The sequence below is a fragment of the Eulemur rufifrons genome, chromosome 10 (assembly GCF_041146395.1).
Source record: "Eulemur rufifrons isolate Redbay chromosome 10, OSU_ERuf_1, whole genome shotgun sequence".
Lineage (NCBI taxonomy): Eukaryota > Metazoa > Chordata > Mammalia > Primates > Lemuridae > Eulemur > Eulemur rufifrons.
In genome coordinates, this window is record NC_090992.1 from 26,238,703 (window position 1) to 26,254,888 (window position 16,186).

Genomic DNA, 16,186 nt, shown 5'->3' on the forward strand with positions numbered 1-16,186 from the left:
AGTGCTAGGATTACAGGTGTGTTTCGAAAGTGCTAGGATTACAGGTGTGAGCTACTGTACCCAGCTGGAATGCTCATTTTTGAGAAAGCTAGATGCTATGTAAAAACTTGACCTACTTCTAGAAGTAACACACAAGAACCAAAAAAGCAAAAAACAAAAAAACAAACTTCATCCACTCTGGGCACTGCCATGCTGTAAGGAAGCCCAAAGCTGCCACGTGGGAAGGCCATGTGGAAAGAGAGTTGGCAGTCCAGCCCCAGCTCTTCTAGTCATTCTATCACTTTGCTAGACATGTGAGTGAAAAAGTCCTCTTGATCGGTCATGTGAAGGAGAAAGTTATCTTGGACAAATAGTCCCATCTAGTCTTGAGATAACTCCAGCTCACACCTGTAATCCCAGCACTTTGGGAGGTAGAGGCAGGAGGATCACTTGAGGCCAGGAGTTCAAGACCAGCCTGGGCAACATAGTAAGACCCCCATCTCTACAAAAAATAAGGAAAATTAACTGGGCATAGTGGTGCATGCCTATAGTCCCAGCTACCAAATTTGGGATTTGGTTCAAATCCCAAAACGAGGATTTGAACCCAGGAGTTTGAAGCTACAGTGAGCTTTGATCGTGCCACTGCAGTCTAGCCTGGGCAATAGGGCAAGACCCCATCTCTAAATCAAAAATAATAAATAAATAAGTAAATAAATACTAATTTGAAGTTCTGCACGTATGGCTGAGGCTCATGCACTGGTGACTTTACTGAAGGGGAATTGGGAGGTATTGTTGGGGGCACCCAAATAGCAACGTCTAGAAATGTTTTATTGAGGTCATTCAGTTTTTTCAGAGATTAAATCTCCCAGTTTCCTGCGGATAGTGTGGAGAAGGGATCCCACAGTTCCATGGGTATTCAGAAGGAAGATTTTCTCTGAATCCCCCTATTTGCATCTCTGTCCCTTGTCTGTCTGACTTCTCTGAGACCAGAACCTCACCTGATATTTGTATTTTCACTGATAGCTTCAGTGTGAGCAATGTTGAATGTCAGAGCTTCGTTTGGCTGGTTGTAATCAAATGAGGATTAAAAGAAAATCTCGAACCTTTGTGCGTCCTCAGATTTCCTATCTGGTGCTAGCTAGGAGCCAGCCACAGGTAGGCTTGGTCTTATTGTGGCATTACCCTAAGGGTGACAGGTCAAAGGAGCATGCAGTGATTAAGCATGGTGTTTTTCTTGGGGGTGGGGGGAGAAGAAAGCAAAATTTTTATTTATGTGATTATGTTAAAAAAACAGTAACAGTTTTGGCTAATATTTAGAATTAGTACACTAGTACACTAATTATGGTTTTTAAAATTACAATCCTGGTAGATGTTATGTAAATGAAAACATTATATAAGAAAAAGTGACCCACCCCCTTTTATGTTCTTATGATATCTATTAAGTCCCCAGCTTTTCTGATGTTGAGGTGATGTGAGGTTAAAGAGCTATTAATGCAAAGAGTAGGAGAGAACCCATAAGTGAGGTAGAACAAGAGAGAAAGCAGGTATGTTTGTTTGGGGTCACAGGTAACAAGGGAAAAAAGTCTCCAGTTGATGAATTATGAGGAGCCAACATTTGAGGTGGAGACCTGTACATTATACTCAATAAACTCAGCACTTTCTGTTCTTGGTGTTTAAGCGTGGACTTTGGAATCAGAAAAGTCTTGGGCTTGGGTCTGGTTCTACAACTTTTTAGCTGTGGGTATTAGGTAATGTATTTAACGTCTTTAAGCTTCAGTTTCCTTTTCTGTTAAATAGGAAAAACACTCTCTCTTAGGGGTATGAGAATTAATACATCTATATCACTTAGCAGGGAGTCTGGAATATAATTAAGCATTCAGTAAATAATGGCGATGTTATAATCCTGTTTTAAAAATACATCTGCTTGGTGAGCATTAACTTAATTCCTCTTTTAACTTGTCCTGTGATATCTGATGTATCACTGAATCTATGGAATCCAAAAGGGCCGTATATACCATCGAGTTCAGGCCCTGCAATCTGGTTTGTGAATTATCTTCTGTGCTCTTCCCCATTGAGTGGCTTCACTAACAAGTCGTGCAGTTGGGCCTAGACCTTGGGTCTGTTTGTTGCCTGAATCTGTCTTGTAACTGCCACAGTGGCTTCGTCTCCCAAACCTCCTTTTTCCTTTCCCAGCAAACTCTAATGTGTTTTGGCTTATGTGATGAATGTTTGCAGCTCTGTTTTTCTTTCTCCATTGCTGGGGCAGGGGGACCAGTGAGGGAGGACCCAGAGTGGGGGTGGAGCCAAGTCCAACCTCCCTTTCCTTTGGCCCCCACGAGGAATCTACATGTAAACAATTGCCAGTGGGTAGAGTTAATTGCATTTTGTCACAGTCTGCAAAGCAGTCAGCATGACCGAGGCTTGCGCCCAGGTTATACATGCACATACGCCCCAGCACACACGTGGGTGCTTGTGCACATGTAGGAAATCCCACTACACACATGGACGGAGATGCACATGTACCCCCACGCCATCACTCCACACACACGCTGGTCTCCAGGAGCAAAGCGCTCAGCACATTTTGCCACACACCGCCAACTGAGAGACGCCATTCAGGACAGGGGAAGGGAAGATAATGAGGCAAAAAGAGAAATGAAACTAAAGGGTCCCACCCTGTCAGCATTAACTGGGGTATAAGAAATGGGCTTTGGACAGACAGACAGACTCTTGGGGCCTGTCAACCGTGAAGATGTGCAAAGGACTTCTCGTTTTCTGGCTTCTGATTGAGTTTGGGCGGCTTTATCTGAGTAAGTGTTCTGAAGCTGCCCGTGGAGGCGTCCCTGGTGGCGTCCCTGGAGGCGTCCCTGGTGGCTTGTGACGGGGGGATGGATGTCCATGCACTGCGTTGGGCCTCCGTAAAGCAGAAGCCCACTTTGTTCCTGCATCTCTCCCTTCTACCCCGACCCAAGCTTTCCTCTGCGGAAGGTCTCTCTCCTCCCTCTTCGCACAGAGGTTTATCCAGAGACTGGTTTGAGGGTTTTAGGGTGGGGTAATGTGTGCTTGTATTGGAAATGGTAATTTAAGAACAGACCCAGAAATAAGAGGTCATATAAAATGGGGAAAAGAAATTTCCTTTGTAAGTGTTATTTGCATAGTCAAAGTCAGGAGAATTTGTTCTGGCAAGAGGTGTTATAATTATTAGTCTCCTTATTTTTAGAGATGTTTGGTTTCCATTTTGTTTTGCTGGGGTGAAGCTTCATGGCAAGGTTTCTTTTCTGCACATTGTTGCCAGGTTTTGGACAATGCTCATGTACATGCTTGGTTTTGAAGACCTTTGCATCCTGCTGGTGTAGGGCCGAGTGCTCTGCCCTGAGCTGCAGCTGCGTCTCAGGCACTAACGCTTGACATTGGGAATGTGTCTAGATTCCTCTGCCTCTTCCAGGTTTGAAATGACAGACAATCTATGATTCTAGGACTAGATGATATCTAATGGCCCTTGGCTAGTTTTGTAAGTCCATGCTTTTTAATTGATACATAAAAATTGTACATATTTATGGGCTGGGTGTGATATTTTGAAACACGCAAACAATGTAATGATCAAATTAGAGTAACTGGGAAACCCATCACCTCAGACATTTATCACTTCTTTGTGTTGAGAACATCCCAAATCTTCTCTTCTAGCAATTTTGAAATATATAATAAATTATTGATAACTATGGTTACCCTACTGTGCTATCAAACAACTAACATTTATTCCTTTTGTCTAACTGTATTTTTGTACCGATTAACCAACTTCTCCTCATCCTCCCTTCCCTCTCCCCTTCCCAGCCTCTGGTAATCACCGTTCTATTCTCCACCTCCACTTGTTTAGCTCCCACGTATGAGTGACAGCATATGATCTTTGTCTTTCTGTGCCTGGCTTATTTCACTTAACATAATGACCTCCAGTTCCCTCCATGTTGCTGCAAATGACAGGATTTTATTCTTTTTTATGGCTGAGCTGTATTCCGTTGTGTATATGCACCACCTTTTCTTTATCCCTTCATCTGCTGATGGGCACTTAGGTTGATTCCGTATCTTGGCTATTGTGAATAGTGCTGTGATGAACACGGGGGTGCAGATATCTCTTCTCTAGACTGATTTCCTTTGTTTTGGATACATACCCAGTAGGGGGATGCTGGATCATATGGTAGTTCTATTTGTAGTCTTTTGAGGAATGATCCTGTTCTCCATAGTGACTGTACTATATACATTCCCACCAGTAGTGCGTGAGGGTTCCCCTTTCTCTGCATCCTTGCCAGCATTTATTTTTTGTCTATTTGATAATGGCCATTTTAACTGGGGTGAGCTGATATCTCATTGTGGTTCTGATTTGCATTGCCTTGGTTATTAGTGATGTTAAGCATCTTTTTCATATACCTTTTGGCCATTTGTGTGTGCATGAATCTTTCAAACACGCTGCGTGAGAAAACACCTGCATTCCAAGGGAAACAAACATGTTCCCTCTCCTCCTTAAACCTCTGTCATACTATTCTTTCTGCCTTTCTTTCACCTGTAACTCCATGCACCCTCAGGTTCCTACTTACATTAGGCTTTTCCTGACCACCCATAGCCTCTGGACTGGTTTAAGAGTTTCTGCTATGAGCACTCGTCTTCCCTGGAGTTGCTGCATCAGAGAACTTGTCACCCTATAGTAATTGCTCACTTAAATGCCTCTTTCCTCAGATACTCTGTAGGCTCCATGAAGGCGGGTCAGGTATGCTTTGTTTCTTATATTTCCTCACCTAGTTCCATGCTTGGTACCTAACAGACATGCAAGAAATTATTTATGGAACGAAAACTGTCCTTGTCACTTTCACACTTTCATTTTGGATTTGGTGTGAGCACCTTTTTTGTTTGTTTGTTTTTTTGGATGTAAGATCTAGTCTGCTTTTTCATCAGTGTTTTTTACTGGTCTTTATCTTATCCTGGAAACTTGGGGTTGGAGGGTTTGGTTAGGTTGAACGTTGCTGGGGTGTTTGTCAACGTGTCCTGCCACTGGCAGGACACCGATTGAGTGGGCTTTTTCAACCCTGCTTAAAGGAAGCAGCACTTGGTGAGCTGTTTTTTGTTTTTTGTTTTTATTTTAACTTCTGCAATTATTAGTTTATTAGTATCATCCAGGACTCAAATGTTCAGTATTCCTCCTGAAATTACATAAACAAATGCAAATGTAAAGAATACAAATCAAAATTATTGTAGGGTGACAAACAAAGCAGCAGTCTATCACAAAAGCATATACAATGACAAGAATGCCATTTGAAAATACTGGCACTTTAAAAGAATGATAACCTCAAATCCCACAGAACTGCCAAGTTATTCCCTAAACTGCTAAGCAGGTACACAAGATCCTAATGAACGAGTGTGGGTTTTGTGAAGAAAAATTAAATTCAAATAAGTTAAATAATTTGTATTGAGATGCAAAGTTTAAGTGTCTTCTTTCCTCATATCTATTTGATTTCTTTTTTTCCTTTTTTTTTTTTTTTAATTTTAGCCACCTGTCTTTAGCCAGACCTATTTGATTTATGGAGGGAGAAACCACAATACAGGAAAATATGCCCTATTTTAAAGGTGACACCATCCTAAAGGCTGGCCAATTAATTAATTGAAAACCACTCTTCATGGAGAATCTCCAGTTTCCCGAGCAGTCCATATTTAGATAAATGGAAAAAGACATGTACAGCCAGCACTTTACTGGTCTTCACTGGGACCACAATCAACAAAAAATGTGATATGGCAGGTTTGTGTCTTTAAACTTACACTTATGCAGATATAATCTCAGGTCTTCTATAATGCAAGAACTGCAAGAAATTATATGGTAGTTATATTAATGGGAGTTAAAGAATAGAGTCCTCACGTAAAGATTAGAGCCTACTTTCTATTAGTGCTTCAAGAACAGATGTTCCAAATGTCTGATTCTAATAATCCCATGCTGTGGGTAGATTGGTTATTCTTCACTTTGTAAATATAAGTGGGCTATGTGAAATTGTTATCAGCTGAACAAGATTTTAGAGTTTTGGTTATGGATAAAAACTATCTCAATTTAACTTTTATTCCCCCCATCATGATGTACAGGGTATGTAGACAAATCTTTTTATCAGCTAACTATATGAAAAGATAAACACTGTAATAATTCATGTGGTCCAAAATGGGCAAAAGTAAAAGACTAGCTTCCCCTCAAGAGGAAAAATTTCAGCCCTATGGAAAGGACAACAATACAAATTTTAAAAATTGTATTTACTTAGAAACATTCGGACTGTCAACAAAACAACTGCAATTTTTTTTTCTTTTGCAATTAGAATGGTATTCAGTTAACAGAACAACTACTGTTTCACATAAGCTGTATCCGAGAAAACTGAAGATAAAACAAACTACCATCCCCATATATAACTAGTTTTGCTGTGCACCAGCAAGAACCTGCTTTGAATTTCCATGCCAATTTCCACCCCCTATACTGTACCAGGCAAGGTTGTGGCTACTGAAAACACCCCCAGGACAGGGCTAGCTGAAGACACATTTGCTCGTGTGTTAAATACACACAAAAAGATACCGTGCAGCTTAAAAACAAATTTTATACAGCCTTACATTTCAATTTTTTTCTTTAAAAAGAGTTGTGTATAGGGGGGTTAAATGCTTTATATACAAGAAAAAAACTGTGCTAGAACCAACTTACTCATCATCATCATCTACTTCTTCATCTTCCTCCTCTTCTGTTTTTTTGTTTGTTTGTTTTGTTTTGTTTAGTTTTTGCTTTTCCCAGCCTTGGTGACTCCCTTTCTTAGGGCATCAGGCTTTCCTTTAGCTTGGTTTGCAACAATTTCCCTGTCATATTTTTCCTTCAGCTTCGCAGCCTCCTTTTCACAAGGCCACTTGTCGTCTGCAGCAGTGTTAGTCCACATTGGTTTCCTTGCAACATCGCCGATGGGTAGGCTGGCATGTCCTCCTTTGATCTGGGGGCGATACTCAGAACAGAACAAGGAAAAGGCCAAAGGAAGCCCACTGAATGCACTGAGATCCCTGGACTTCTTTTTTGTTTCCCCTTTAGGAGGGATATGCTTTCATTCCTCTTTCATGATGTCCGTCTTTGCCATGTTTTCGAATTTTCCTTTCTCTTGAGCAGACGTGGCCTTCCACCTCTCTGAGCACTTCTTAAAAAACTCTGAGAAGGAGAATGAAGCGGGTGCTTCGTCTTGTGCTCCTCTCGACAAGTCTGCACAAAGAATGCACATGATGACATCTTGCCTCTCAGCTTCTTAGAATCTCCTCTGCCCGAGTTTAGCTATTTTTCCTTAGCAAGGCACGGAGTCGCCCAGTGCCTGTCTGGCTCTAGCTTGCCCCTCTCTATGGAGCTCAACGTACTGCCATGGCTGTGAGGGCAGGAGCCAGACCCGGCCTCCTCACTCTCTCTGCTCTGTAACATTACTCTCATTTTTTTTTTTTTTAATATGTGGCTTTTCTAAAATGACCAACTTTAAAGAGAGTGACTGCTCAGAATCACCAAAGATCAGAGCTACACGTGTTCTTAGAAGGTGCCCTTCACTCTCTAGATGGTGACGCTGAGACTCAGATTGGGGAATGGCCTTGCTTAAGGTCACCAGCTAGAAGAAGGAGCCAAGCTGGTACCAGAACCCAGATTGTATCCACCATCCGGGGTAATTCCACAGAAGTGCAACCGATTTGATACCAACGGTCACTTTTCTCCAAGATGCTTTTGCACCTGGAAAGCATGTCCTACTTCTAGATTCCGAAGTCCTTGGGTACTTGTACTAATGCTTTATTAATTTCACGTGGCAGTTGATACTCCATGTCATGTAGGCCTCGGAGCTGTTTCTGAGGTGAGTATTACCCCATTCACCTTACGATGACAATGAGGTCAGGATTATGGTGGCTTTCTTCCAAGAACACAAAAAGCAGTAACTGGCAGAATGGGGTTTACAGTGTGAGTGTGATGGATGCTTTTCTGCCACACCCAGCTGCCTGCTTCCTTTTTTGATGTTAATTTTTAATCAGATGAGTAATACAGAAACACTCTTGATGAAAAAATTAAAATGTTATAAAGCTAAATTCCCTTTTGACTGCCACCAGTCCCTTTCCTCTGATCATGGAGGCAACTGACACAATGAGTTTGGTGTCTGTCCCACAAGCTACTTCTCTGTGCACTCGCTTTCATATATCTGAGCACACCAAAAAAAAAAAAAAAAAAAAAATGCAAACTGTTTTATTTATTTATTTTATAAGAAGAGTTTTATATTTTATGCCTTCTTTTGAAATTTACCCTCTTCAACATTAATATGGCTTGGAATTTTCATGTCAATTCATATAGGTCTGTCTCATACTATTAATCTACATAGAATTCCATGGAATAAATATGCCCCAGTGTAGCCATTTCCCATATATACATTGTCCATGCCATTCACGTAAATATGAGGCTGCAATAACCATTTGCAAATAGGTGCTCTTGTGCACACATGTTGTTCTAGGGTAGATAACAAACATGAAGTTGCTCAGGCAGAGCTAGGACACATGCATATTGAATATTAATAGAAACTGCCCAATTGCCCCATGATGTGCCTGTACCAATTCATACCCCCATTTCACTCCAGAAGCCCAAGTCCTTTCCTAGGTCCCTTCCCAAAGTATCTCAGAGTCCCTTTTATTGACAGCCTGGCCAACACTTGATATTATCATCATTCTAAGTTTTTTCTAGACTAGTGGGTGTTTTTTCTAGACTGCTTGTGTTTCCTCATCTACGAATTGTCTACTATGTCCTTTGCTAGTTTTTCTATTGGGTCTTCTCTTATTCAGTAGTAGGATACCTTCTTTAATACTATGATACTTGGGAACATAAACTGTTGAACCTCCAGTGGACTACTTCTTGCAAATTTTTAAAATTAATTTACCAGATATTCATGGGAACAAGCTTATATTTTAGTGGTTATTAGTTTTAGGTGCATGTGTGCTATGTTCACAGAGCTGAGGGTGATGACAATGAATTTCTTATTTTTCCTCTTGGTATCATGGGGAGCAAAATGGACTTTCCACTGCGTTTATAATCTGCAAAAACATTTCTACTGTGGCAATATAAAAAGACTGAATTCAGGGAAGGCTACAGGCTGGCCCACATTGGGAATGATCTTTCATCATAAGAGCCAACTGTGAAAAACCTGGGAAACACATGGCTTGGCTTACTATCTGGGTGACTCTTTTTTTTGAGACAGAGTCTCGCTTTGTTGCCCGGGCTAGAGTGAGTGCCGTGGCGTCAGCCTAGCTCACAGCAACCTCAAACTCCTGGGTTCAAACGATCCTACTGCCTCAGCCTCCCGAGTAGCTGGGACTACAGGCATGCGCCACCATGCCCGGCTAATTTTTTGTATATATATATTTTAGTTGTCCATATAATTTCTTTCTATTTTTAGTAGAGACGGGGTCTCGCTCTTGCTCAGGCTGGTCTCGAACTCCTGACCTCGAGCTATCCACCCGCCTCGGCCTCCCAGAGTGCTAAGATTACAGGCGTGAGCCACCGCGCCCGGCCTGGGTGACTCTTAGGGCTCAGGTTCATCTCCTAGAGGGAGGAATACCTCTCTTTAGGACACCTTGGAGAAAACAATGAGCAGGGGCCCAGGTACCCAAAGGGGAGCAGGGTGTGGTCCTCATAATCTGAGAGTTACAGTCTGCCTGGCTTTCACTTCACTAGCATTTTTGGGGGACGGGGGGGAGCAGTTTAAAACAATCACTGATGCTCAATTAAACCTATGGGCTTGACATTTGCAACAGCGAAAATGAAATGTTTCTCAGGTTATTAGAGATGGAGGTCATCTTAGAAGAGCTTGTCCAGTGGTTCCCAAACACTGTGTGAATGGTCAACTACATCAGAATGACCTGGAGTACTTAATCCATGTACATATCCACAGGCCTTGGCAGCAGAGATTCAGACTCAGATACAGGCAATAAAGTATTTTTAACAACCTCCCCAGCTCATGCTAATGAGCAGCCAAGATTGGGAAACACTGATGCTTCCCTTTGGAAAGGGTGAAACATTCCATCACACATAGCGGACATGGTAAACCCAAGCCTTACAGCATATTTGTATGTCACGGCTGCCATTCTATTATAGCTAATTCATGTGGCCCCTTCTAGCTCTAACATTCAAAGAAATACATTCTGCTAAGTAAAATAAGCCAGGCACAGAAAGACAAATACTGTATATGATCTCACTAATTGGTGGAATCTAAAAAAGTCGACCTCGTAGAAACACGGAGTCGAAAGGTGGGTACCAGAGGCTGGGGGAGTGGGGGAGTAATGGGGAAAGGGAGGATGTTGGTCAAATGGTACAAAGTTTCAGTTAGACTGGAGAATTAAGTTTTAGTGATCTATTGCACTTCATGGTGACCACAATTAATAATAGCGTATTGCATATTTCAAAATTGCTGCAAGGATAGATTTTTAATGTTCTTATAAGAAAAATTGATCAGTTGGGGAGGTGATATGTTAGCTTGATTGAATCTTTCTACAATGTATACACTATACCCCATAAATATACATAATTGTCCATTAAAAACAATAGTTCACAAAGTCTGCCTAACTTTATATTATCTCACAGTGAGAAAATGGTGCGGAGCAGGTAATTTGCAATTGCAGTACTGAAAGGTGAGAAGGACAATGGAATATAGGTTTATAGCGTAGCTTCGTGTCATAGCACTCTATGGCGTGGGAGACCTATTTGGGGCATTCGAGTCAGCAGTGCACACCGTATATTAACTGAGACACAGCCTGTAGAGTGCTGCTTTTGGAGCACCTCTTTATGTGAATTAGTGGAGCTAGGTTACAGGGTCAGGATTTTTCATTTGAGAGTTTCTTGGTTATTGAATGCTACTCAAGATCGGAGTGTTTTAATCAGCAAAAAGATCTAGCAGTGGAGATGAGTTTAGACTCAAGTGATCAGCTGTCTCCACTTGGGGGTAGAAGCACGTGAAGTTAAAAACTCAGCAGCACTGAAAGGCACATCAAGATTTATGTTAAAGAAACATATAGCCTGCAAGGCCAGGCGTGGTGGTGCATCCCTGTAGTCCCAGCTACTTGGGAGGCTGAGGCAGGAGGATCGCTTGAGCCCAGGAGTTTAAGGTTGCTGAGAGCTATGATGATGCCACTGTACTCTGGATCCAGCAACAGAGTGAGACTCTGTCTCAAAAACAAACAAACAAAAAACATAAAAACTTCAACTCTCTTCATCTTCCTGGAAGCATCTATTTGTGCAATAACTGTGTAGCATATTAGAGAGATTCCAGTGCCACACATCCTAGTTTTCTCCTTTTTCCTCGCAGCACCAGCCGCGGCAGAGATTGTTGTGACAGCGTATTTGGGTGAGCCGGTGACTTTGCCCTGTTTGTACGCGTCCTGGTCTCAGTACAACAGCATGTGCTGGGGCAAAGGCCAGTGTCCCAACTCCAGATGCAAACAGGAGCTTATCAGCACTGATGGGACGAAGGTGATCTCCTGGAAGTCACCAAAATATAGCCTTCAGGGGGATATCAGGAGAGGCCAGGTCTCCTTGACCATCTCCAGCCTCAGTGAAGATGACAGCGGTGTGTACTGCTGCCGCATTGAGGTGCCCGGCTGGTTCAACGATGTAAAGACGAACGTTCGCCTGCTGCTGAAGAGAGGTGAGCACGTGAAGAGGCCAGTGTCTGTGGAAGGAGAGAGTCAGTAGTTAATGGGTAGTGGGTGGTGATGAAGAGGTTAGAGTTGCTTAAGCAGTGAGTGCGAAGACTGAATTGAAACGAGGAGCCATGCGATGGGGTAGGCAGGTAAACTCAAATGCCCGTGGGGGCCAAGAAAGCCACAGCGATGACTGAGTGGAAGGAGGGGAAGGAACCATCGCATTGTAGGGCCACTCTGAAGAGGGCACCTGCTACTTATTTAGGGGATCGTTGGCTTGCAAAAATTTGGGCCCAGTGTTTTCAGCTCTCTCAATTTATGTGAACCATGTTGGAAAGGACAGCATTGCTAGTAAACCATATGACATTAAGAAAAGAAAAAAACAAAACATTGCACACAATGCCCCTTTGCTTAACCACCTGTAGCTTACCTTGTTTTCTTTACTAGTTAGTTTTACAGAACTTGAAAAGAACTGAGCAGACAGAAAAGAGCGCGTAGCCCTCCTCCCCATCTGCCAGACCACATTCAGATAAAGCCAGCCTAGCAGAGAAGAGAAAAAACCAGCTGCCTCCCATTATCATTTTGCAACAATAACTACTCTGCCCTTTATAACTGCAATAAAAAGCCCAAGCCACTCATCCTCGGAGCCAGCATTCCTCCTTTCTTTCCTGTTGTGCCCTTTCCTCTCTTGGAAAGTAAAATAAACTTCTTGCTTCAAAACTTGTCCTCATCTTTGAGTTGAGTCAGCCTGTGGCATGAGCCCACCCCCTTCTTTAACAATTTTGGTTTTTGCATATTGGCAGATTTAAAAATAATAAAAAAAAATTTGTGCAAACTCAATAAAACGTGTCCATGGATCGGCTTCAGCCTGTAAGCCAATAGTTTGCTACTTCTGGCAGAGGAGAAAGGGCATGGGATTTGGAGACAGTTATAGTAGTTTTCAGGTACTCTTTTCTTCTATTACTATCAGTTGTTTTTGATGAAATTTGGAATATGGTGGGAATCCTAAAGATCTGAGCTGCATGGAGCCTATGGTTGAATAACGCTAACAATAATCAATGTTAGTGCTTGTCTGGAATGGAGCTTCTCAAAGTGAGCTCTGTATTCCACCTGCATCCACATCACCTGGAGGATTTGGGGCTCTACTCCTAACTAGATCAGCACCTGGGAAGGCAGGGTCTAGGTAGGGATATTCTTAAATTTCTCAGGTGACTATAATGCCCCACTTTAGAATTTGAGAACAATTGATATGGATGCATCTAATTAGAGAACTTGCACACATATTAGTATATTCATTTTTTTTTTCTTAAAGAAACTTTATGAGGTAGACGGTATTGCTCCAATTTTTCAGAAGAGGGAAATGAAGTTTATTGAAGTTAAATGACTTCAACACTAGTCTTCTTTTATCAAGTCTGGTATAACCAGCTATTCTTTTATAAAATAATTGTTGACCTCAGTACTCCACAGGGTCATTTCCAAGTCCATCTGGAACAAATGGTGTCTTTCTGGTCCATTAGAGTCCGTGGAAGTTTGGCATATTCCAGAGAGGGTGATATCTGTAGAATGAACTGTGGCTGATGAACCCAAATTCAGATGTTCAGGGGGTGAGTGCTGTTGGTATGAACCCATCTTGAATATCCGAAAGATGCTACGTTCTTACCCTAGGTTTTAAACTTTGGGCTCACTTTTCATGCAGTCATTCATTTACACATTTATGCCATGTTTTTGAAGCACCTACTATGTGCCAGTCACTGTGACAAGCATTGGATTTGTCGCAGAGAACAAAAGAAATACCAGATTTTCCCTTCAGGGCACTTAAAGTATAGCAGGAGAAACAGACATTAAACAATAATAATAAAATAAATGTGTAGTTATGAAATGCAATGAAGGCTGAGAAGGTAAAGTATGAGAGCACGTAACAGAAACACCTGATTGTTATTGCAGAATCTGGGTGGTCTCCCTGCAGCTGCGACCTATGAGCTGAGGCAGGAAAGTTAGGTAGGAGTCAGCCTGGTGAAGCACGAGGACAGGCAGCAGCAAGTGCTAACGTTCCTACAGCTGCAAGGTCCCGGATATGCTCCAAGCTGTGTTCCCAGGGCTGCAGGAAGATCTGTTGGCTGGAAAAGAGTGAGAAGAGGGAAGTGGAGATATGAAAATGGAAAGAAAGGCAGGGCCAGGTCAGATGGAGGCCTGTGGGCCAAGGTGTGGGACTGGGTTCTTTATCTCAAGGTCAAGGAGAGCCCAGTACAAGCTTTAAGCAGCGGATGGGCATAGATTTGTCATTTTAAAAGATCAGAGGTCGGGGCAGGAAATGAAACATTACTGGGCATTACAAGGGTCCAGGCCAGTGGACCGGGTGAGGGCAACAGAAATGGAGAGGATTGGATGGGTCCCAGATACATTTATGTTGTTTCGCTTTTCCTCCATCTCTGCTTGGTGCCAGGCATCTCTTTTGTTGGTTACAGCCCCAACAACAACACTTCGAACGACAACCATGCTCCCGACCACCACGTCACACGTGATGACAACCACGTCACACGTGACAACAACCACAGCTGTGCTTTCGACGACAGTCGTGGCCACACCTGACCTCACAACCAGAACGCCATTTCAGACAAGCACCACCGCTGCCCTCACGACAGCAGCAAACACCTGCCCTCTGACCACCCCGAGCTCCCTCCCAGAGGCAGCCACGGAAGGGCCCTTCCTTACTGCAGGTACACAGTGCGGTTGGACATTCATTCCTCCTGGTCCGATGTATCTTGGGTTTCTTAGAACAAGGTTCTCTCGCTGAATGGGGTAGCCCAGCGACTTGCTTGTGTGTGTGCATGTGTGTGTGTGTGTGTTAGTTTGCTAGGCCTGTTATACTGTCCTAACAAACTCCAAAGGCTGCGTAGCTTAAACTACAGAAATTTATTTTCTCACGTTTCTGGGTGCTAGAAGTCCAAGGTCAAGGTGTCAGCAGAGCTGATTTCTTCTAAGTCCTCTTTATTTGGCTTGTAGTTGGCATCTTCTCCCTGTGTCTACCTGCTGTCTATCCTCTGTGTCCTAATCTCCTATCAGGATACCAGCCATATTGGATTAGAGTCTATCAGTATGACCTCATATGAATTTTGGGGGTGGGGAGACACAATTTAACCCATAATTGTGTGTGTGTGTGGGGGGGGTCAGTGCCAGGATTATAGGTGTGAGCCACCGTGCCCGACCTCAACCTCTGATTCTGAGGTAAAAATACTGGAAGCAATCATGAGATCGCTTGAAGGCCTGCTAAGGCATTCGGCTGCCTTCATAAAGCCTGGATAATTAAAATAGCTTCACAAAATTGGCTTGACTAATTCTATTTTCCTCTGAGTAGTCACCTAAAATCCATGAACCCTAAACCAATCAATTTTTGTATGCATTTTTTATTCCTTTGGGCTGTAACCATCTTAAAACACAACATTTGTACTTTCTATTCTTTGATTCTAAAAATTACTTACAATCCTTGAAGAAAACCCGAACTATAGTGAGAAGCACAAAGACAATTATAAAAATAGCCCTGAGTGTGGTGGCACGTGTCTGGAGACCCAGCTACTCGGGAGGCTGAGGCGGGAGGATCGTTCGAGCCCAGGAGTTCGAGTCGAGCCTGGGCACCATAGTGAGATCCAGTCTCTAAAAACAATTAAATAAATAAACTAAAAATAAAAATAGCCCTGAATCCCACCTTCCACCCACACACAGTAATACTGTTATTTTCTAGCTGCCTTTTATCAAATTTTTTTCTCTTCCAGAATCAGAAACTGTCCTTCTCACCAGTGACTCTCGGGGAAGCACCGAGTCTACCTCAGACGCCGGCCTGCTCACATCCAAAGGTTGTAGACTGAGGAGAAGGAAACCTGGAATAGAATGTTGTTGAATCAGATGACTAGAGATGACCTTTGGCTCTTTGGGGCCATGAGACCCACCTGGGGCGAATTAACATTGGGGCAGCATTTGTGGTTTGTTTATTCCTGTGTCTGAGAGAGAGAGAGAAAGAGAGAGAGAAAGGAAAAAGAGAGCGAGCAAGCCTTTCTTTTTTTTTTTTTTTAATTCAGAAATAAAATTTAATGACTTAATTGTTTTTACTAGTACAAACGAGGTTAACATGCTTCTGAACAACCCTACACATGTCCTATCTTTAGCAGGAGCTCAAAGAAAATGTTTGATAATGTACAGATTTATTATATCATAGTTCAACCCCTATAGTTAGCATAAATACAAAGCTATAGTCACCTTTACAAGGTAAAAAATTGTGCAACAGCTCTGTAACTAAAATATTAATAGTGCAGTTTCTGAGAATCAAAGTATCAGCTGGCTGATTTTGCTTTTATGATGTATATTAACATCTTCTTCTAGCATGACAATGCCACCGAAAAAGGCTGAAGCTTAATCAAGGCAGCCACTCATATATGAGCTGATCGTGCTGGTGGGTGACGGCCACACCCTCGGCAGAGGTATTGGACCTCTTGCATGACGCAGCCAGTCTAATGGTAAA

At 42.5% G+C, this 16,186-nt stretch overlaps 1 protein-coding gene across 1 annotated transcript in view; it reads left to right on the forward strand.

Annotated features, from left to right (window-relative positions):
* Positions 1–2,726: 2,726 nt before the first annotated feature.
* The window catches only part of TIMD4 (T cell immunoglobulin and mucin domain containing 4), a 35,651-nt gene continuing 22,191 nt past the window's right edge, over positions 2,727–16,186 (forward strand). Inside the window, exons 1-4 of the mRNA XM_069484320.1 lie at positions 2,727–2,786; positions 11,340–11,678; positions 14,139–14,390; positions 15,444–15,524. Coding sequence (XP_069340421.1) covers positions 2,729–2,786; positions 11,340–11,678; positions 14,139–14,390; positions 15,444–15,524 — 730 coding nt within the window. The 5' untranslated portion in view covers positions 2,727–2,728. The remainder of the gene's footprint in view (positions 2,787–11,339; positions 11,679–14,138; positions 14,391–15,443; positions 15,525–16,186) is intronic.